Genomic DNA, 22219 nt, shown 5'->3' on the forward strand with positions numbered 1-22219 from the left:
GCATACATTGCCTGGCATAGCTGCAAATATAGTATACAAGTTGATGTTTTGTTCAAAGAAAAGTTGTCCATATAAGAATTGAATTGACATCTGCTTTTCTGTTCCAGAGGGATCTAAAGTTACTTTTACTATAAAAAGTCATTTATCGATTAATTATGGCCAAGCAAATTCGTAACATAATGGGTGTAACGAACACATTCCGATTGAAAAATTAAATATGTTCTGAATAAAGTAGAGTTGTGTCCCTTCCTTTAGTCACTCTCTAATGTTGAGGTTAAATCGGTATACTGCGTCTTTCTCACGACTGGCGCCATTGTTTATACCGGTTGATAAAATAATTTGTAATCCAAGCCATCATGAAATTAGTGAGGTATGATTCCGTGTAACAAGAATACATATGAAAGATAAATTATTTTTGAGGCTTTTTCAATTTGATCCGAGTTTGTTATGATCGTTCTTATATACCATTTTAACATGAAATCTAGATAGGGTCTCTTCTCATATCAACAATGAGATGCTTTCGGGATTTGTCCACTTAGACCACTGTTTCCTTCAAAAACGTACGATTGGCTGCTGAAATGCTGTGCCAAATCTATCTTCCATAGGGCTGCATAATGTCATGTTATGATTATCCTGCAGAATTACATAGTTGCTACCAGTAACTCGAAGGAATTGTGGATCATTTTGATCCTAAAATGGATGAGATCTAGCCAGTGAGTTGATCTCGATCGGATTTGTTTTGAAATTTCAATTTAACATTTTACCCTGATGAATTTGTTGCCATTTCAAGTGGCAATGACATGCCTAATAGAACAAAAACTTTGTATAATGGAACTGAACTTTGCAATACAAATGAATTGGGACGTAAGTGATGATATTGTATATTAATACTTCTTGTTTTGATTACAGATTTTTAATGAAGTTGAGTCATGAGACTGTCACTATAGAATTAAAAAATGGTACACAAGTTCATGGAACAGTTACTGGTAGGTCTTAATCATGCAAATGAGACAGGACTGACATTGGATAAGTGTGAAACATTTCGTTACAACCAATAGATTGAACAGAGATGCTGACAATGTTCATTGGAGATTCATATGTCGCTATTTACCATGGTTACCTCAGCTTGGCCCTCAACCAAAATGGTCCCACAACTTTGTCATAATGGCCACTGGAAAAAGTAATTAAACTGCTGCCATACTTACTTATTGCATATTGTTTTCTCAGAAAACATGGCTGATTAAACTTAATTGGATCTTGTTATAAAAAAAATAACAAGATTTTCTCTTATTTCAGGTGTTGATGTTTGTATGAATACACATTTAAAAGCAGTGAAAATGACAATTAAAAATAAAGATCCAGTTCAAATAGACACTTTAAGTATTCGTGGAAACAATATTCGTTATTTTATATTACCTGATAGTTTACCGTTAGACACTTTATTAATAGATGATACACCAAAAGCAAGACAGAGAAAACGAGAAGGAGGTTTGTATTTAATTGATAATTTTGACTTAAACAGCTTCAACGACTGTGTATGTCACTTGTTTCATGTCAGTCATTTTTTACATGGCATGGTGGATCAACTTAAATAAAATGAAATATTAGACCCAAAGAACTGGTTCTATGCCTCTGTTATTTTAAATTCTACATCCCCTTCATATTTTTACTTTTGTGATTCAGCATTATATGTTCACTACACCCTAAAATATTCAGCATTCATTTGATGGACTTCGGAGGATTCAAAATTTGGTTTTGAGCCTCATTGCCTGTATTGGGACCATTTATATCTTTCATTGGCACATTCTGACTTCCCTTTCAATTTCCTTTCATTTATATCTTCTAATGTCCTTACTCTTGCAATATTTTTTAGGATTTATGAGAAACTTTTGGAAAAGAAACATTTATTTAAAATTTCTTCTCTGTATTTCAGGTGCCATGGGCAGAGGTCGTGGTGGTATGAGAGGAGGACGAGGGGGTAGAGGTGGAAGAGGAGGCAGGGGTGGTCGAGGGCGTGGCAGGAGATAATCCCCCCTGTTATTGTTTCATTCTGTATATATTAACATTATCATGTGTAAATATTTTTTATCATGTCAAAATGACATACAAAACGTTCAATTGACACGAGTAAATATTGTGATTTTAGTTGTATTGTAAACAGAATTGCCAAAACTTGGTAAGAACTTTCATGCCGGAACCAACTTGGGTTCTTGGTGTGTAAAATCTTAAAGGCATGATGGTTTTGCATTCAGTTATATGAAACCTGTTGGCCTGTATTGAAACCTGTTCAGCACAGTTTAGAAGATTTTGCTATCTGAATGCAGGCTTGCCTGATGTAAATGTTGGAAATATATGATAAGTTTTGTCTGCTATAATAACTATTCATGCAAACATTTGTCTCACCTCTCAGCTTCTTTACTTTATATATTATTTGTAAATTTTGTTTGTGCTCTTTTTCTTTATCTACAATAGATTATTGTAATGGGCAATTAAATGTAGATCAAATAATTCTGCAGTCTTTGGTTTACTTTGATGTATTATATTTAGAAAATACATTATTAGGATAGCAAACTCAAATATTTTTTATGCCATAGGTCTAGTCTTTAAATCTTACAACAAATTTTTGTCGGAAGCCTCATTTTTAACATGCAATTTTCACACTTCTGACAAATTTTTATTGCAAGATTTCAGGAAAATCTAATTCTGAAAAAAAGTTCACTTCAGTACTAAAGGGATAGTCTTCAAAATGTCTGTTTTATCAGTCAACAAAACTCAATATCTGTTATTTGTGCTACTTTCTAGTATTGAAATCTGTTGTCTCACAAAAATGGAATGTGTGAGTTTAAACTGTTGTCCTCACTGGACAGTATTAATAAGATGATTCTGCACATGAATATTGATCTTGAGATATGACATAGATACTTATTGTATAAGAACTAGGTGTATGCTTTAATTTCTGAAATGTGCTGAAATTGAGCTCTTATCAGCTCGCAAGCAATATTTAAATGAATATTTTCAAATGAATATGTTTTTCATGTCAAACCTTGAATCTATAATCTATTTTCATATTGTTTTGTATACCAAATCAAGATTTATCATTTCAAAAAGTGGTTGAGTTCTCAACAAATTATACTTCATTAAAAAAGATATCACATTTTCAACTTTTATTGTGTTTATATTCACCTGAAATATGCTGATTTCCTCTTTTAAAAATGTGGAAGAGATTTCTTTATGAAGCCCAATATGTTATACCATTAAGTAACGGACACCATTTTAAGGAGTAGTATACCATAAAATTGTCCGTTATTTGATGTGATCTCTACTCCTAAATGTTGCTAAAGGATTAATATTTTATACCTTAGCCTTACCCATGATTGCATATGCACTTGTAGTATTATACTTAGGATCTGAAATTGAAAGGAATATTTTGCAATTCAATGAAGGATTATCTGCAACCTTTTATATTTGCATTAGAAAATACTGCTACCGTTATATGGAAGGAGGGGAGGGGCCTTTTGAGAGGATCAAGATTTTTTAGAGAATAGATTTATCTTGAGAAAATGCATTTGGGGGGTAATTTGAAGCTACTAGTTGAAAGTGCTGGACTGAGTTGAGGTAACACTATTTTTATCACAGTTTTATCAATGATTGGTCATCTAGTCATAGGGATAACCTACTAAAACATGCCATTTGAGGAATAGTGATTCTTTGATCACTTAGTGAGGTTTTCATTATAGTATATCACTAAGGGATGGATTGTAATATACCTTTCATTTATGCAATTACTAATCAGTAATGGCTGTTGTAACAGTTAAGTGACGAAAGGTTATTTTGAAGCTGAGAGACATGTCATACAATTTATATATAGTTATAGGCTACTACTTTTCCTTATGATCGGGAGTATATACTGAAGACGAAGTTTTAAAAGTGACGTGCATTATTTCCTGATAAAACCATACTCGTAGTTATCTCCCTTAGTAATGGCCGACAAGAAATGGAGGCCAAGCGTTATGTTTATTTACTTGCAAGAATTCGAGATATTTGCAGAAATTGTACAGAGGAAAATGTAGTTTTCACGTGCTTTGATTGAATTTTAGTATGCTTATTCATAAAATGGATTCTGAACTATATAAACTTCATTTCAATCATAGTAATTTGAAAAAAAACTATAAACTTATCCATGGACGTTAATTACATTGTGATTTTTCGATTTCCGGGTTGCAGCTATCAAGTTGTGGCTTGAATGTGATCAGAATTAAGGAAAATTTGAAACTTTTATTTGACAGTAATGTTTTTAAAATACAGCAATTCTATTTGTGGTGCAGTGTGCATAGGACTCGGTATTGTTTTGTGAGCAATTGATATACTTTTATGTGCCGTGGAATATCAAAATGGCCGACATAGAATCAGAACCTGACAATAACTCAAACGAAAATGCTAATGGTGATTCGATAGCTCAAAAACCTTATGTTTGTGATATCTGTAACTCTAGATTTTCTGTGAAAATCAGTTTAGTCAGACATAAAATAATTCACACAGATTTACATATTTGTAAATTTTGTGGTAAACATTTTTCAAGCAAGTACGATTTGGAAATCAGACACATGTACATTCATACGCACGAATTTCCCTTCAAATGTGATGTTTGTGGAAAGGGATTTAAACGGAGAATGCTGCTAACGCAACATATTTGCAGTGGTGTGCCATCTGACGAGTCATCAAGTAATTCTGGGGCAATGGCAGAGAGTGTGAATATAAAGCGTAAATCAATTGAAAGTAACAACCAAGCCATAGACATCAAGAAATCAAAATCAGATATTGGTTCAGAGGTTTTGTCAGCTCCCTTGCAGAATCCTGAAAACAATATGTCTATTGATCATCATGTGGACCCTATTAATTCTCTAATACCAGTGGATACTGCCAATTATGACACTACAAATGGTGCCAGTGTGAAACAAGTGTCAGAAACTGATTTAAATTCTCTCAGTGCAGCTAATAATTACTATGATAACCAAATGCCTTCATCTAACTTATTGTATGAACAAAATGTAGCTAGTTATGAACAAATGTTGCCAACAACTGTTTATGATCAGTCAACTATGCCAGCATCAAGTGACATTTATAATCTTACAGCTGTGCCGATAACTAATAATATGTATGATCATACTGTTCCTGTAACTAACCATATGTATACTGGTGCTCAATATGCTGCCCCTGATCCTAATAGTTACAGTCATATTGATTTAGACAGTGCCGAAATGAACAATTATATCCCAGTTCATCAGGAACAATCAGGTGTAATACCAGTAGAACAACAAACTAGCTCCACATCAAATCAAGATCTCATAAACTCTCTCAATGTTCCTACAGCTGATGGTTCAAGTGTTGTTAAAAACGAATTATTGACAATGTTGATGTCAGGTACAAGTCTTGACAATTTTAATACTAATATTAATTCACACTTATATTCAATGCCAGGGGTTTCAAACCAAGGAGCTAACAAAGGGTTGCCAACTTTTCGGGACACTTTTGCTCAAAATTCTCAGTATGTTCTATCACCTCAACCAGCCCCTGTCATGAATACTTTTGTTAATCCAAATTCTGGCATGCCAATTCAAATTCAGTCTCAGTTAACAGCTTCGTCCCCAGATTTGAAACCAGAAACCTATACCAGTCCCTCAACACCAGATTCTGTAATGACTACAGATGACATTAATGAAGAACAAGCAGGTGGTCTTGTTAAAAGGAGAAACAAAAACTTTAAGTGCCACATATGTAAAAAACGCTATCATAAACAGGCATCAGTTGACAAACACATGAGAATTCACTTGGATCCATTTGTTTGTAAGATTTGTGACAAACGCTTTCTCAAGGAAATTCATCTGGAAAAACATTTGTTGGCACATAATGCTGAAGATAATATTAAAAACAATGTTTCAAGTGGCTTAGATGACATTCTAGAAACTGTTTCAAGTGCAGATTTTGTGGTGGAAAATGATAGGTTTGATACTGGGAACGAAGACAGTATTTCAGATTCTATAGAGGACGACTCTTCATCAATTTTAAGTCCCTCATCTACAGTCACCGAGGAGAATAAACCTTTGTCCTGTTCAGTATGCAAAAAATCATATCAGACTAAACTTCATCTTGATAAACACATGATTATTCACACCAATCCTTACGTATGTACTATATGCCGAAAAAAATTCTTACGATTGGAATTTCTGGAGAAACATATTGCTATGCATCGAGCAGAAGAGGACTACAGAAAAGAAACTGAAAATATGCAAAAAAATGGAGTCAGTCCTCAAGCATCATCTTATAATCCAATTTCAACACCACAGAATACTACAGTTGTTTCTACACCACAGTTTACTTCAGCAGGGCTTGTGCAGCTACCAACTCCCAACACCACAGAAGAATACCATCCAGAGAAGATCAGAGCATCAAAACCATTCTCCTGCAACATCTGTAAGAAATCTTATGTACTTGAAAGTCATTATGCTAAGCATATGGTTCTTCATAATAATCCTTTTAAATGCCACATTTGTTCAAGGACTTTTACTACCAAAACTTTTTTACGTATTCATTTACGCAAATTCCATGATGTAAATCTAGAATCAGAAAATCTGGACATCAATCTTGGTGATTATGATACTGACAATGCATTGTTATCAGAAATAAATCTGAATGAAATTAATCCAACTATTATGGAACATTTATCGCAAAATCAGACTCCCTTTCTTTCACCAACATCTACTCAAAATACCAGTTCATTGCCATCTACAATTCCTGTACATGATGTTTCATCCTTACAGATACAGATGCCTATGGTAAATAATCCTAAAAAAGATGCACAAGTTCCAGCTTACCAGACAACAGTTGAAGCTAATCAGCCCAACCTGATACCTGCAACCACCATTATTTCTACATCTGCACAAAGCCAGCCAGCTATGGAAAGAGATACAGCGATGATAATGAAGTCTGAGAATGAACCAAAATTAAAGCCTTTTGCCTGCACCCACTGCAATAAGCGGTACCAAATGCAGGCCAACTTAGCAGCTCATATGAAAGTCCACACGGATCCTGTAATCTGTAAAATCTGTGGTAAGAAATTTGCTTCTCCATATCTTTTAAATAAACTGCACATGCCAGTTCATAATGTTGATGGTGAAGCTAAATCAGTTATCAAAATTGAACCAACTTCTTCCACATCGGACAGTCATGAAGGAACCACATCACAGACATCTGGAACACCTACCATACCCACACTAGTCTCTAATGACCAATCCTTGCCTCAACCAACTTCTAATGATGATGTTCAAAGATTGACCTCGACCAATACAATGACCACTAACTTGTCATCAGAACCACAAGCTCAGTTTTCTAATGAAATGCTTGCAAACACAGCTCTCCAAAATAAACCGTTTGTATGTCACATTTGTAACAAGAGATATTCAGTGAAAATTAATTTAACCAAACACATGGTGATTCACATGAATCCTTTTGTTTGCAAAATTTGTGGGAAAAAGTTTTTGAACAAGAAAGCTTTAGAAGAAAAACATATGCCTGTACATGCTGCTGAAACAAGAAATTTAGAAAAGCCCAATATATTACCTGCTCTGGCACCTCAACCACCTGTTCATCGACCTGCACAAGTTCAGCAATTTGCTTTTCAGCCATTGACAGCAATACCTCCTCCTTTAGCTCAAACCTTTACCATGAATCCAATTCAACAAACTCATGAAATCCCAATGACAACCTACGACATTAAACCACAATCGAACACCAACAGCATTTTTTCATGTCCAATTTGTCATAAACGCTTCTTCAAAAAAGAAAAATTAGATGTACACTATTTTAATCACAGTAAGAAATATTCTTGTGTTATTTGTGGTGAATCATTCTCAAATAGAAAAGAACTAGAAGAAGTACATTTGAAGAAACATGAAAACCAGCAACAAGTAACGGGATCTGATGGTGCTGTAACAGTAACAGAAAACAGCAGTCAAGGACAAGATAAGGAACCACAACCTGTAAATGGAGCTGAAGCCTTAATGATGATAACCTATGACTGTTCAACATGTGGCAAGAAATATAACAGTCCAAAGTTTTTGAAAAGACATTTGAAATTGCACACTGGTGCATTTGCTTGTAAAATATGTGGCAAACTTTTCTCCAATCAATATCTTTTAGATAAAAAACACATGTTAACACATCTTGATAAAACCTCTGCCTTTAATCCAGAGTTAGGAATAGGCCTCTTCAAATGCTCTTTTTGCAAGAAAACATACACTTTTAAAAAGAACCTTGATAAACATTTGGATGGCCACAAGGTTCCAAGTTACTGTAAAGTTTGTCCACAAGTTTGTGTAACAAAAGAAGATCTACTGAAGCATCAGACCGATCATTTAGAAAATGAAATGATGCCAATAGAAAATGTAGGTCAACCACCACCAGTAAATGCTACTAAAGGTCCCCCAACGCTCCAGTATTTTGCTGCTTTAGCTGTTATGATGTATCCACGTGGTGATGAAGTTCAACTAGCTCTCGGAGAAAAGTTGGCAGAATTGACGCTTCAAAAATTGGAACAAGATGAATTGAAATCGAACACAGGTCTGGATGAAGCTGACACGAGTTTAACAGAAGAAAAGGACAACAAGTCTTCATGGCTAGATTGTCCACATTGTGATAAGAAATATTCTCAAAAGCAATATTTGGAACGTCACATAACTGTTCATACCAATCCCTATGTGTGTAAGATTTGCGGCAAGGCTTTTTCATCCAGTTATGCGTTGGATGTTAAGCACATGCTTATCCATTCTGAAGAAAGACCATTTAAGTGCACTGTATGTGGTATGGGTTTTAAAGAACTAAGACGACTTCGTGACCATGTAAAGAAAAAGCATTATGAACAAACTCCTCATGTGTGTGGTAAATGTGGTTTTCGGTTTGAACAAGAGCGGGAACTTGAGGAACATATGAAAACTCATGTGAAACAAAACTTCCGGTGTGGGGACTGTTTAAAACTATGCCATTCTCAATTTACTTTAAATGAACACATGAAACGTCATACCGGTCAAAAAAATGTCCATTGTGAACAGTGTGGAAATATGTTTGTGTATCAATCTATGTTTGATAAACATCTTCTTTACACTGATAAAGAAAACATCCAATATGTGTGCCCTCCATGTAGTCAAAGCTTTTCAGACAGAGCTCAGTTCTACGTTATTGGACTAATGTTCGAAGGGAAGAATTCCAAGGGAAACAAACGCGTAAAAACTGATGTCTCTGAAAGTAACCCTGCCATTGCATCCGCAAAATATTCAGATATTCAAAATCCTGATAATCAGGTCGATGACGTAACAATTTCGGAATCAAATTTATATGATTCACAAAATTCTGGTGATTTACCAATAGTGACTGATTCAACGAATAATATTCAAATGGCCTCTATCAATAGCTCTGAAATCATGGAAACTGAGGCTTCTTCATCACTAGTGATTGAAAGTGATGCAGAAGCTTCAGCTGTTAAAATAGAGAGTGAAACTGTGGTGTTCAATGAATCTGGGGTACCTCAACCAGAAAATATTGCAGAATTAAATAATTCTGAAAATGTGAATTGTGAATCTATAAATGGAAATATTTCTGATATCCAATCTGTGCAAAATATCTATGATCAAAGTGTTCACAATGATAGTGTTCCTAGTAATGATGTTCAAATGGAATTTAGTGGCAATATATCGCAATCAGAATCATATGAAAATGTTGCCTCAGAAATAAGTGGTAAGGACTCTGTATCTAATTCAGGGAATAATGTCGAAAAAAACCCTGACAAAGAAATCACACCATGTGTACCTGTTTTAGTACCTGAAAAACTAAATTCAGAGTTTAGCATATTAAAAAGTGCCTTGACAAAACCACAAACTATCAATCCTGTGTCCGAAAAACCTGTGAATTCTAATAGTTCATCATTTTCAGATAAACCCAACATGGCGAAAGATTTTAAGACTTTTACTGACATAATGATTGAAAAACTAGTTTGTCAAGATGATAAACCAAGTGGTGCTAATAAACCCTCGATACTTGATCAATTAATTAAATCAGAATCAGCAACCAATAACACAAAATCCACAAGTTAGTTTGTAGAAATAAATGTGTTCAAATAGTACCTGTTAATTAAGCTCCTGACAGTGGAATCCATTCAGATGTGTCAAATTGTTTTTTTTTTATTGAATTATAATGAATCCCAAGATTCTGACATGTTCTATTAATCAATAGCCTCATGAATAAATTATAGAAATTGTTTCTCCTTACTTAATGCTATTAACCAACAATATTCACTGTGACATTAGCTGCGTTAAAACTGCCTTCAAAATTGGTCTGCTTGAAGATCATTTTTGCTTTTGAAATTTGGAATTGATTGGATTCCACTGATCAGATATACTGTAGGTGTAACTGTCGTTGATTAACGTACAAAAACTTGAATCTGAAAGTGTAGTAAATGTATTAGTAGTTTTGTCAGTTTTCTCCTCATGGTTGATAATTGTATGCCATATTTTGTAGTTTTTCATCCATTTTTAGATTAGATGTATGTGTTCTTTGTAAAACTTCATTTTTCATGTAGTGTGTTTTTAAGTGTTTCTTTTATTGTTTGATGTTGTTTTTGGATCAGATAAAGACTGTTTAAATATATATTTATATTTAAATATACAATTAACAGCCCTGCATCAGATTTTATTAGTGTTGGTAATCAAGCTTATAATTTGTCTAAAACCAATGTTAACCAAACCATAAATTATGCATAATACTAAATTATAACCAAAAATTTCCATTGTAGACTTTGCATGGAAATATATCATGACCGATTGAAGTTTATGCTGCCTTTTGTTAACCAGAGTAGTTATTTTCTTATGTTGAAAATTTTTTGTTAATTTTTTTAATGTTTGGTATGAACTTAAAATTTGTACTAAATGAGTGCTTTAGAATATAGAAATGATCTCAATTCAATGCTATTAGCTCAACAGCAAGTTTTTGCTACTGGACTGATTTCATTTCTTGTTTTGGTTATTGAACAAGGGTATAATGAATAAGAATAATTAAGATTTTTTTAGCTTAAAAAACTGTGGGATATTGTATGTCGGATGAGTTATAGCCTATTATTCTAATTAAGTGACATATGAAGATAATTTATAATATTAAAAATTATTATAATTATGTATTATTGAATACAAGGTAATTAAGATTTTTATGATACATTTAACACCAATTTATTTGATAGAATATATTTTTGTAAAACTCTGTTTCTGTAAAACAAATCCTATATGTTATAATTTGTATCATTTTAAATCAACCTCTTCAAAACCAAGGAATATGATGATTTTATGTTTATTAATCAGAAGCATAAGAGCATGGAGACATTTCTCAATAAATCTTAGTTATGAACTAATTGTAAGTGTTGAAATTTACATTGAGAAATACTATACTTAGGACAAAATTAACTGTGTCATTTTTGTGTGAAATGAGACTCTGCTCTTATTCGGCATATGCAAATGAAATAAATTACTAATGACTGATATTGATTGACATCTGTTGTAAGATTTTTGCTCTATTTACGTCTGATATCCAGTGGCATTTCTACTTTTTTCTTTTTATCTTTTTACATAGTGAAAGAATTGCCTGTGCCCCCCTGGAAAATTTTGTGGCCCCTGCTCGGCCCCTTCAACTATTGTTTCCCTGATATCTCTTACCTCCATTCTGTACTGGGATATCTCTCTTTTAAGCTAGCATAAATTAGAATAATATACATTCTTCTAAATTTTTTAGTTGTCATTATATACAGATAAATGTTGCCGACTTTGACAAAAATTTAATGGCGCTATTTACTCAAGGCACAAACAACAAAATTTAGAAATTAAGAAACATGAGCCCTTGTTTCATATCTTTAATTAATCTTTTGCATACCATTTTTGACAGAATTAGGCCTATAAGAGTCAGCAAAGCAAAAATTTAAACCAATCAATAAAACCTTCAATTAGTGATAAAAAATATAAGATATGCATCATTGAAATTGTCACATATGTCATTTAAGTATTATTTAGATATTTTCCGCATATTTGAATTTTTGTGCTAGAATGTGGAAAAGAGAGATTACTGAAGCCAAGTTGCATAAATGATACTGCTTAACCCCGGTAACTGGAGGGGATGAACATATGATGAACGTGCTCTGAGAACATGGTTTGGATTTAAAACGCGTTTTATGGATTGAAGATAAAGATAGGACAATGTTTTACAGAAAATATTAAATAATTGAATTATAATCTATTCTACTAATCAAAAACATTTTAAACTGTCTTTGTATAAGTTAAAGGGCCTATTGAGTGAATGATGCAATCTTGATTCTCATACAATTGAACATAAATGTACTATTCAAATTTATATTGTCGTTACTTCAAGCGTATTATTAAAATTCTCATGTGATGTTATGATTTCGGTGATTACTGCATGCAAGGAGATCTAGAGAAGTGACAACAGTCTTAAGCAGTAACATTTGTTGAATTGTCATACTTTCATTCACGAGATATCAACTGTTAAAGCAAATATTGAGATGACTGTATCCCCTTAAAGGGACAATTGCAGCGCTTTTTTTGACCAATCAAACTTTAGTACCAGAAACGGGAATGTTTCAACTAAGCCAATCAGAAATAGTGTTCACAGCTCATCGTCGAAATTTGAGCCTTCAAATCTATGTAAATCCAGAATTTGTGTGATTTTCATATAATTCTAGTACTTCTTGAATTTACATTTATTAAAGACTAAAATGAACCCCCCAAAATGGCGCATCTGTCCCTTTGAGGCAATTTATTGGCAATTTATCTTATAAATTAACTCGTATCTATATGTTGTAGTCTAACATTTTTTTTTGTATAATAGGTCAAAGATATTTATTCACATCTGAGGAACACAGAATAGTTATTTTGTGGAAAAATAGCAGTTTACTTTATATCAAAGGGAATGTAAAGAGGTTTTCTAAATTTTGTATGTGTATCAAGGACAATGATAGCATCAATTTGGGTCTGTGCTTCTAGCAATAAGTGTTTTATGACGTCACCCCCTCAAAGGTCTTATGTGTTACAAGCAAATTTTGCAGAGCTTGACGTCATATAACACCTAGTAGTAGTGGAATTGCAAGAACCACAGAAGTCTGATTGAAATGGTGCAAATTAGAATGGCGCAAATTGATGCTATCAGTGTTCCTGATAAGCATAAAACATGTAGAAATCCTCTTTACAATGCTTTTAAGGTAAAGAATTCCTTTATTGTTCATTCTACCAAAGGAATATATCTTTGACTGCGATAAATATCTTTGACCAAGGGATTTGTTGGGATTGTCACCCTTTTTGTGTTTGAAGGTTGATTATAGTGTTGAATTATTTCTTGTCAACTTAAAACCAATACAATGTATAAACCATGTTATTTATTTACATGTTCATGTCTTTTTTCTACCATAGTTCTATCAAAAAGTCTATTTTTTTGTACATTTTCATAGCATTATACATTTTACATATAAATTATTTCAGAGTAAATAAATTTTATTTTCAAAAATCATTAGGCTGATCATGAATATTCAGGTTTATAATTGGGTTTTTCTGATTTTTAAATTAACAGGTAATTCATCAGTCATCTGTTGCCAAGGCTTGGTTATACATATTCAATTAATGTATGTTTTTTAATTCACCATCATTGTAGGAATTCAAACTTGATTTAGTGCACTACTGCTTGATGCAGTTTTTTTAAAAACTTGTGAAATATTGGATTCTATTTTATGATAATTAGCAAGGTTACAAACTCATCATTCTCAAAAATAAAACACTAGCACCACAATGAGAGTATGAAATGGACCATGATCCTTTAGCTTTACATCTAACTGGTGAATCCCTAATTTTCTGGAAATTTGAAACAAGTGGTTGAAAATTAAACCTATTCAAACTAGTTCATGGGTAGATAAATCAACCAGCCAAGCCTTGTATCAAATTATAAACCAATATTCTGAGTGCCATATACACCACTGAATTGAATATGTGAATGCAACATGTGTGTTTCTGGTTTTTTTATTCACTTGCATTTTACAAGTAGGGCTTTTTCAAACTCTTGTTTTTTTGTATCATTTTTGACAGGTCATATTAAGTATGCATTATACTATTGAAGTGGCAGAGACATTGTTTTTTCAATGAAATGGATATATTTAATCTATTGATTGGTGTGATGATAATTTTAGTTTATATTACATTTTTTTAATTATTAAACTGTAAATATTTCTTCAGAGAATTTTATTCATTCCCCTTCTTTCTCTTTCTTAACAAACTGGAACTTTGGTGTTGAAAATTAAACCAACACAAATAACCTGGGCCCATAGACGAAGCTGAAGCAATGCCCCTGAAAAAATTCTGCTGGTTGAGCATTATCTCACTGCAACTTACACCACACTCCATTGCCCCTCTGGTTATATTATTTGTTCATTTATTTGGCTTTTTTTTAATCTCCAAAATAATCAGCTGATAAATTAACGATATAATTTAATCTCTTTAATAGTATTGGTATAACCACATTAATCCTGGTTCAAAACCTTGGATACGCTGTTATTAGAGGTGAACACTGTTTTATAACAACACTAAGTCTGTCTAGTATGCGTACGATTCGCGACTTGTTGCCTATATCGAAAAGTAGGAAAAGGGTTACAAAAGAGTGCAAAACTTTTGGAAAATACAATAGCACATTTTATTTTCATAAATGTCCTAAAAGCCAAGCCAAAGCTCGTGTGGAAGGAGCATAAAGTAATGAAGCATCTGTGTACGAACACGCACTATAGGACAATGTGCTATCTATAAGTATCACGCTTTACCATTTAACTGCTTTCACTTGGAACAATATGAACATCAATTTATCTATCTGCATCATCAATAGATTTACTAGCACACAGGATAAATTGAATTACTTCCCCTCATCTATTTGCGCATGAAAGCAAATACTCTCTGATGAAACTACGACCGGCAACCCGAAGTAAAAAGTTTGTCTTGCCTATGTCTTGGCACGGTGCATTTCGAAATTCCGGCAAATCAACTTTTTACATTATTACTGGAATATTGGCTGACTCAAACCAGATTGACAACCTAAAATTCAGGTGAATAGCCAGTAGAAAATATATTTTCTTAAACGTGATTCTATTGGCTTTCACTTTTTCCCGCGTAAGTGACGTTTTTGTGACGTTGACGTTTATCGAACGAGACCACTCATTGGTTTGATTGGGTCACGTGTCTTTTACCTCGCATTTGCAGCCATGCAAACTTGTTGTTTTCAAGAAGCTTACGACGGTGGGTCAGGTTCGGAAACTCTTGGAACTCTTTACATTTTAAAAAGGTAGGGTCTCTTCATTTATGCAGATCGGTTTGCATTAGAATATTCGAAATCATTTCATTTGTAAACTTCGCTCAGCATCAATAGGCTAACGGAATTGTCTTGCTTGTACGGATTTTATCAACAGAAGGCTATGCCTAATTGATGAAAAAGCTGGTTGATTTAGATCATTGAAAGCTAGCCAGATTGTCACAGAATTGTAACTTTTGAAGTGAAGTCCTTGTAGCCAGGATGTGAAAGTGATATTCTTTTAGCCTTCAGCGTTTATAACATACTTGTAGGCTTTGTTTATCTTGGTATAGTGTGTCTGGAATTTGCATTAGGCCTAATCAGTGAGTACTGCACGACCTCAAGTTTTACACTTGTGAAGTAGCTGAGTCGGTTGGCTGGGTGCAGTTGCCTCTCTAATCCATATATTTTCGGAAAGCAGTTACCCTGAATCGGTAAGTTTTCGGAAAAATGGTTCTTTTGGAATAGATATACAATAATATAAATATCTGTATTATTTCTATTTTAAATTCCTGCTTTATTCTTTGAGTTCACATATTTGAAAGATTTATCAATTGACTGGCTCTAAGACTTTTGAAAGATCCAAATAAGCTTTTTTATTGTAAATTAACTATTTGTCATATACGTTATCGGAGACGCCTACTCACATCTACAGGCCATATACCAATAGTGAGGGCCTTAGACGTGTTAATATGTTGGGGGTAAAATAATATTTAGCCTCGGGTGTAAGTGTGGTAATAGTTTATTAAGCAGAAAATAATTTTCTTTAGCGACATGATTGTCCTTAAAAGTCGCTGGCAATGACAATGTGTGTACAGTTTTATGACAAAGGTCATAATATTAGTAGTCCTACGTAAATAGCACGCCTAAACAATATGTAAACCGTACAGCTTAACAAGAAAGATTGGTATCTGTCTACTCGGTGTCCTAAAGACAATCTTGTAACACCTTACCCGGGTCAATTCATACACTTGCTCAATCTATTCCATACTTTTGCGCAATTTGTTAATCCAATTCTTAGCAATTCAACTAAATCACAAATTAAAACAACCATGAGCATTTGTAAGGTGTGAAGTGTATTGTTTAATCATCTAGTGGACTTCATACTTCATTTATCAAGAGTATCACATTGATCGCACCCCTAATGAAGCACGCGACAAACGAGTTTATTTCGCGTGAAGTAAAGCTGACGTGCAGTATTTAACAAAGAAAGTGTTTATAGAGTTAGCTCCCCTTTAGGAAAAGATAACCGGAACCGCTCATCCAGATTTCTTTGTTTATTCATTTCATCAAAAATTTTATCCTGAAAGAGGTCAAATGTTAATTTTTTTGTGTCTGGATTGTGCTAACTGTTGCAAAAACTCTTCCTGGATGTAATCGGACATGTAGATTGTGTTATATTTGCGACCATAACGAAGGATGATATGAATATATTATCCCATTTTATGAAAAATGACAGCATAATTAAAACTCATAAAATATGTCAGTGTCAGAATGGCGGAATACCTACATTTTGTTTAGTAAAACAGTATTCTAGACGGCTTTGTTGGAATTTCTCATCTAGAGAGAGTGTGTTTGTGACTGTAAAGGACTATATTTACGGTTTGCAGACAATTGATGTTGGTGCCTATTGCGAGAAAAAAGTTGTTGCATTTCTTTGACTGTTGTGTTTATCAAAAAAAGATTATGTTATTATGAAAATAGTAAACATGATGTAAAGAATTAGGAGAACTGTGCCATAATAAGTCTAGATGAACATGTTTATTAATTTCTGAAAGTAATATTGGAAGGGTTTATTAGATTATAGAATCTTTATGAATTCCAGAACATTAAAACACCATTTAAAGGCCACACCATTGGACCTGAATCATCCATGGCCAATAATTTAGTGTGCAATCAGTGTGGCTCATGTTTTTTAGAACGCAAAGATTTAAGTGTTCATATTAAACTTCAACACAGTATGGATACTCCATATGTCTGTACTGAATGTGGAATAGGATTTAAAAAAGAAACAGAATTAAAAGTTCATACAATAATCCATGCAGCAGCTCGTGAACTGACGTGTAAAGAATGTGGTATTGGTTTTCAGAATGAAGTGGATTTAAAAGCACATATAGCTGCTCATTCTAAAGACAAAGTTTTCACCTGCTCGGTGCCAACCTGTAAAAGCACTTTTCCTGAGAAAAAGGACTTGGACTCTCATCTTTTAACTCATACTCAATCAGAATTAATCTCTAAACCAGCACAAGTCTTTACCTGTGAACATTGTGGTTGCAGTTTTAGCAGTTTAGAAGAATCAGGGAAACATATTTGCACTGTAGATACTTTAGTTAAGAAAGTGGGTGACAGTTCAGAGAAAGATCATGTGTGTAAAATTTGTGGCAAATCATTTGCTAGCAAATATCAGTTAGAGAAGAAACATATGTTGATTCATTCTAGTGAAAAACCTCATGTTTGTGATGTATGTGGTAAAGGATTTATTGAGAAATCTAGACTTAAGCGTCATTCTTACATGCACACCACTGAGAAACCATTTGTGTGTCAAATGTGTGGACGTGGATTTACTGTGAAGAAAAATCTGAAAGCTCATGAAGAAACTCATAAACCCATAGACACTGTCAATTCTGAAACTAATTCAAGTGAAAGATCAACCCCCATATCAACTCCCCTGGTTGCAGGACATTTTGGTGAGAATATAAACGGAATATTAACATTTATCCCAGACTCAAATATTCATACAGGTGGTTTGTTACAAATTGCTCCTACGCCTACTCCTGATCCAGCTGAGTCTGAATATCAAACTGAGAATACTATTCCAAACATGCCAAGTGACTCTCTAGTCCCTGAAGTACCTGTTACTCCTGAAATCATGATGGAATACTCTTGTGACATCTGTCAGAGTCAGTTTGAAAAACAAATTGATTTAGAGGCACATTCTCTAACACATACTGGCAGTATACCTAAAACTAATTTGTATGCATGTCAGAAATGTAAAATTAGTTTTAGCTCAGAGGAAAAGTTTCAAAGTCACCGCTGCTCCATTGGTGTATCCAAATCTCCTGAGAGAAAGTATGCTTGTGAAACCTGTGGAAAACTCTTTCATCAAAAATACAGTGTTAAGAAACACATGTTGACACACAGCGATACAAAACCATTTGTGTGTGATATATGTGGCAAAGGATTTATAGAAAGATCCAGATTAAAACGTCATAGTTACACACACACACAGGAACGACCATTTTCTTGTGAAAAATGTGGTCATGGTTATCTTGATCGTGCCAAATGTAAAGCTCATGAAGTCAATTGTAAAGGCCCTACAATGCACACCAAAATCAACACTATCCCTACATCAAAACCACTCCAGCAAGCACCACCAACTATTCTGTCACCAGTGAGTGTTGTGTCTACTCCACAACATTCTCAAACAGTCACAGTTCCAGTACCAGTTGCCCCTACACTTAATACAGTTCCGGTGATAGAGGGTAGTGCAGGAAATTTGATCCAACTTCAAAATGTAGCCCCAACAAGTTTCATCTACACACAAGCTGATTTAAATAGTCTGAACAATGGAACTGTTTTAGCTACGACTGATATCCTTGGAAATACAATCAACACTGTTGTATTGCAAGGATCATTAGGAGAGCAGGTCATACATACACCACTTGGTGATCAAGTTCAACAAATTGGCCAGCTTATACCAATGGATACATCTGGTGCTACAGAAACTCAGTCAGCTACCGAATTACTCACTGCTATGACAGATAAAGATGGTGTTACTCCTGTTATGAATCTCATTCAAGACTATTTTGTGGATGTTCCTATAGCCTACGCAAGTGCTGAAAATCTCAGTCAGTTACAAACGGAAGGACTGAATCACATACAATCTGTACAAACTGACAATTCTGAAAGTCAAGAAGGCATTCATTCACAAATTGATCAAAATGGACACATAAGTGAAGTGCCGGTGCTGGATATGAATGCTACTACACAAGGACTTGAAAGAGTTGATCAATCAAAGATACTGTTTAGCAACCAATTGTCAGAAAATGACCTCAAAGTGATAATGGCTGCAGGTCAAGACAAAGAATTGATTACTTTGTCAGAATATGGTGGAGAGTTCCCCTACCAAACAACATATCATACTGAAAATGCAGTCCATAACAACTCCAATGCAACCATTATCAATTTAGAAAAGGTTGCATTACCAGTAACTCATATTCAAACTGATCATAATGGTACAACTCAGTACCTTAATATAGCAGTTCAAGATGATAAAACATCCCAATTGCCCCAAACTGCTGAATTTCAACAATTTGTCAATAAAGATGGTATGTTAATGAATGGAGGTTACGAATTTCATGATATCTACCCTGAACCTATGGATACTCAGAGTTATGAAAAAACCTATGATCTTCAATCTACGCTCGAAACTGAGATGAAAACCTATGCTGAATTAAGTAACGTTATTGTTGATAAACTTTGTTCTGAAAGTGTCAAATTACAATCCCAATCTAGTCCTATTATGCCAACAATGCCAGTACCTATGGAAATTAAAGAGGAGCAAAATGCTGTTCTTGAAAATCATGTTGAAAACTCAACAATTGATCAAAAATTACTGAATGCAGAAGAAGCTGAAGTAACATTGCCACTACCCAATAATTCAGCACCACAACAATCAGCACCAAAAGTACCAGAAAAGAAAGAAAAGAATACTCCAAATGAAAAATCAAAAATAAAAGCCACTGAACTGGATGAAGAAAAACCTTATTGCTGTGACATATGTGGTAGTAAATTTATTCATCATAGAAGTTTACTTAGACATAAGGGAATTCATAACAACCCGTATGTGTGTAAATTATGTGGTAGACATTTCTCAAACAAGTATGACTTAGAAAAGAAACATATGCTCACTCATACCTCAGAAACACCATTTGGGTGTAACATTTGTGATAAGGCATACAAAGATAAGAAGAGATTGAGAGCTCATATGACAACACATACCGGATTGGAGCCATTTATTTGCCCAGTGTGTAACAAAGGGTTTTCAGAAAAGAAGAAAATGACACTTCATATTTCTAATGAACACCCTGAAGCTCATCTGTTTTCTTGCCCAGAGTGCAAACGTGGTTTTTCTAATAAAAAGTCAATGCAGAGTCACATATCTTCTGCACATAAATCGAAGTTATTCAATTGTAGTGAATGTAAAAAGCATTTTAATACACAGGCAGCGCTAAATGAACACATGAAAATACATGATGATGAGCAGAAAACAGTGGCTTGTGAACAGTGTAAAAAGGAGTTTATTTTTCAATCACCTGTTGATAGACAATTGTTATTAAATACTGATAAACCATGTATCTGTCAGGACTGTAGTCAAACACATGCAGATACATCACAATTTATTGTTTTGGGAGTGATGTCGGATGGAAAACCCAATCAAAATGAACTTCAAAATGGTGCTGATGGTGTGGAATCATCACCTGGTGGTCAGTTACTGCCAACAAGTTAAAACTGGGTCATCAGGGTCTATTTATTTATCAACATCATCATTTGTTAAGTATTTTTTCATGTATTACGCATGAGTAACATCTCCATATGTCTATACTTATTGTTAGTTAATTATCTGTTTTTTTCTTTGTTTCAAAAATGTCCACATGTTCAGAGTGTTAAATGGAGGTAATAGATCAGTTTGAAAGGATTTAAGATCAATTAGTGATGGTTAATTAGACAGGTGAAAGAAACATAATGAATTTAATGATTTTAACAATTTTATGAGTGACCTCCTGTCATAGACATGTTTGTGGCTTTAGTAGTTACAAGTAGATGCCAAAAGATTTTTGAAAAACTGGTACTTTTAAGTTTTTTTTTTACTGAAATGAGCTTTAAACTGTTATGTTATATTGTCTCACTGAGTATTCTCAGTACACTTATATAGACTGATATTACTATTCTTATGCTTTAGAAATAGTAATCTAGCTAAAGATTCCCTATCAATTATTAGGGCTAATTTTATTATTGAGTATGAGTTTTGAAATTGCTTGCACTTTAAAAGCACTAGATTTTATTCAGTTTGAAAATTTAGTTAAATGTTCTATATCAAAGAAAATACTTTTATAATTAAAACTTAAAACTTAAGATATTTGACAGATTTGATATGAACTACATAATCTAAGTACATATATATTGACCAAATAATAGATTGTATGAAAACACCTGCTCACAGCTCTTTCATCAATCATTGAGATTTTATGTTACCATACAGTATCATGTCAAACTGTTATTCTTTCTGCATTTTGAATGTCATCTGTTTGTTTTTCATACTTATTTCATGAGAGCAGATTGTGTTTTGAAAACTTTCAACTGAGATTTGACCATATGTGATCAATTGTGTTAAATAAATTCAGTCAGTCCCCAAATTGATTAATCATATTCATACCTTTATATAGTTAGCTACAGTCTATCACTCAATGCTATATTTATGTGGATTAAATATATGGACAAATGATAGCAGATTATTATGTTTTGAAGTAAAATAAGAAAAATTGAAACCTACACAAGTAAAATATATTTTGTCCTTTCCACTTAAAGTTTCTAAATTATTTAAATGTTCCTGTTGGGATTTGGAACCATCATCCCTAGATGTGCATTAGATTGACTGCAATCTTGGTAATTATAAATCAATCATGCCAAACAGCTCAAAATATCTAGGCTTCCATCATTACCATAGAAAAGTAAAAAGAAAACCCACATTATTTAGAAATGTACTAATATATATTGTTTAAATTTGCAAGCAATT

At 33.7% G+C, this 22219-nt stretch overlaps 2 protein-coding genes across 2 annotated transcripts; both read left to right on the top strand.

The window, feature by feature from the left end:
* Nucleotides 1-287: 287 nt before the first annotated feature.
* LOTGIDRAFT_187321 (hypothetical protein) lies at nucleotides 288-3161 on the top strand. The gene is made up of 4 exons (XM_009052687.1): nucleotides 288-370; nucleotides 910-986; nucleotides 1297-1488; nucleotides 1934-3161. Exons 1-4 carry the CDS (start codon nucleotides 357-359, stop codon nucleotides 2026-2028), a joined length of 378 nt encoding a protein of 125 aa, XP_009050935.1. The 5' UTR covers nucleotides 288-356; the 3' UTR covers nucleotides 2029-3161.
* Nucleotides 3162-4391: 1230 nt separating this feature from the next.
* On the top strand, nucleotides 4392-20932 carry LOTGIDRAFT_114323 (hypothetical protein; the record flags this gene model as incomplete). Its single annotated transcript, XM_009052688.1, has 5 exons — nucleotides 4392-4700; nucleotides 8664-8993; nucleotides 17759-18040; nucleotides 18494-18721; nucleotides 20249-20932. 5 exons carry the CDS (start codon nucleotides 4392-4394, stop codon nucleotides 20930-20932), a joined length of 1833 nt encoding a protein of 610 aa, XP_009050936.1.
* Between the last annotated feature and the right edge of the window lie 1287 nt (nucleotides 20933-22219).

This window comes from Lottia gigantea (genome assembly GCF_000327385.1).
Source record: "Lottia gigantea unplaced genomic scaffold LOTGIsca_19, whole genome shotgun sequence".
In the NCBI taxonomy this organism is placed as follows: Eukaryota; Metazoa; Mollusca; class Gastropoda; family Lottiidae; genus Lottia; species Lottia gigantea.

Bases quoted from the DNA above. Each gene is read 5' to 3' on its own strand.
- LOTGIDRAFT_187321 (XM_009052687.1), top strand. The intron at 987-1,296 runs GTAGGTCTTAAT...CTCTTATTTCAG, and splicing joins AGTTCATGGAACAGTTACTG to GTGTTGATGTTTGTATGAAT. The intron at 1,489-1,933 runs GTTTGTATTTAA...TCTGTATTTCAG, and splicing joins ACAGAGAAAACGAGAAGGAG to GTGCCATGGGCAGAGGTCGT.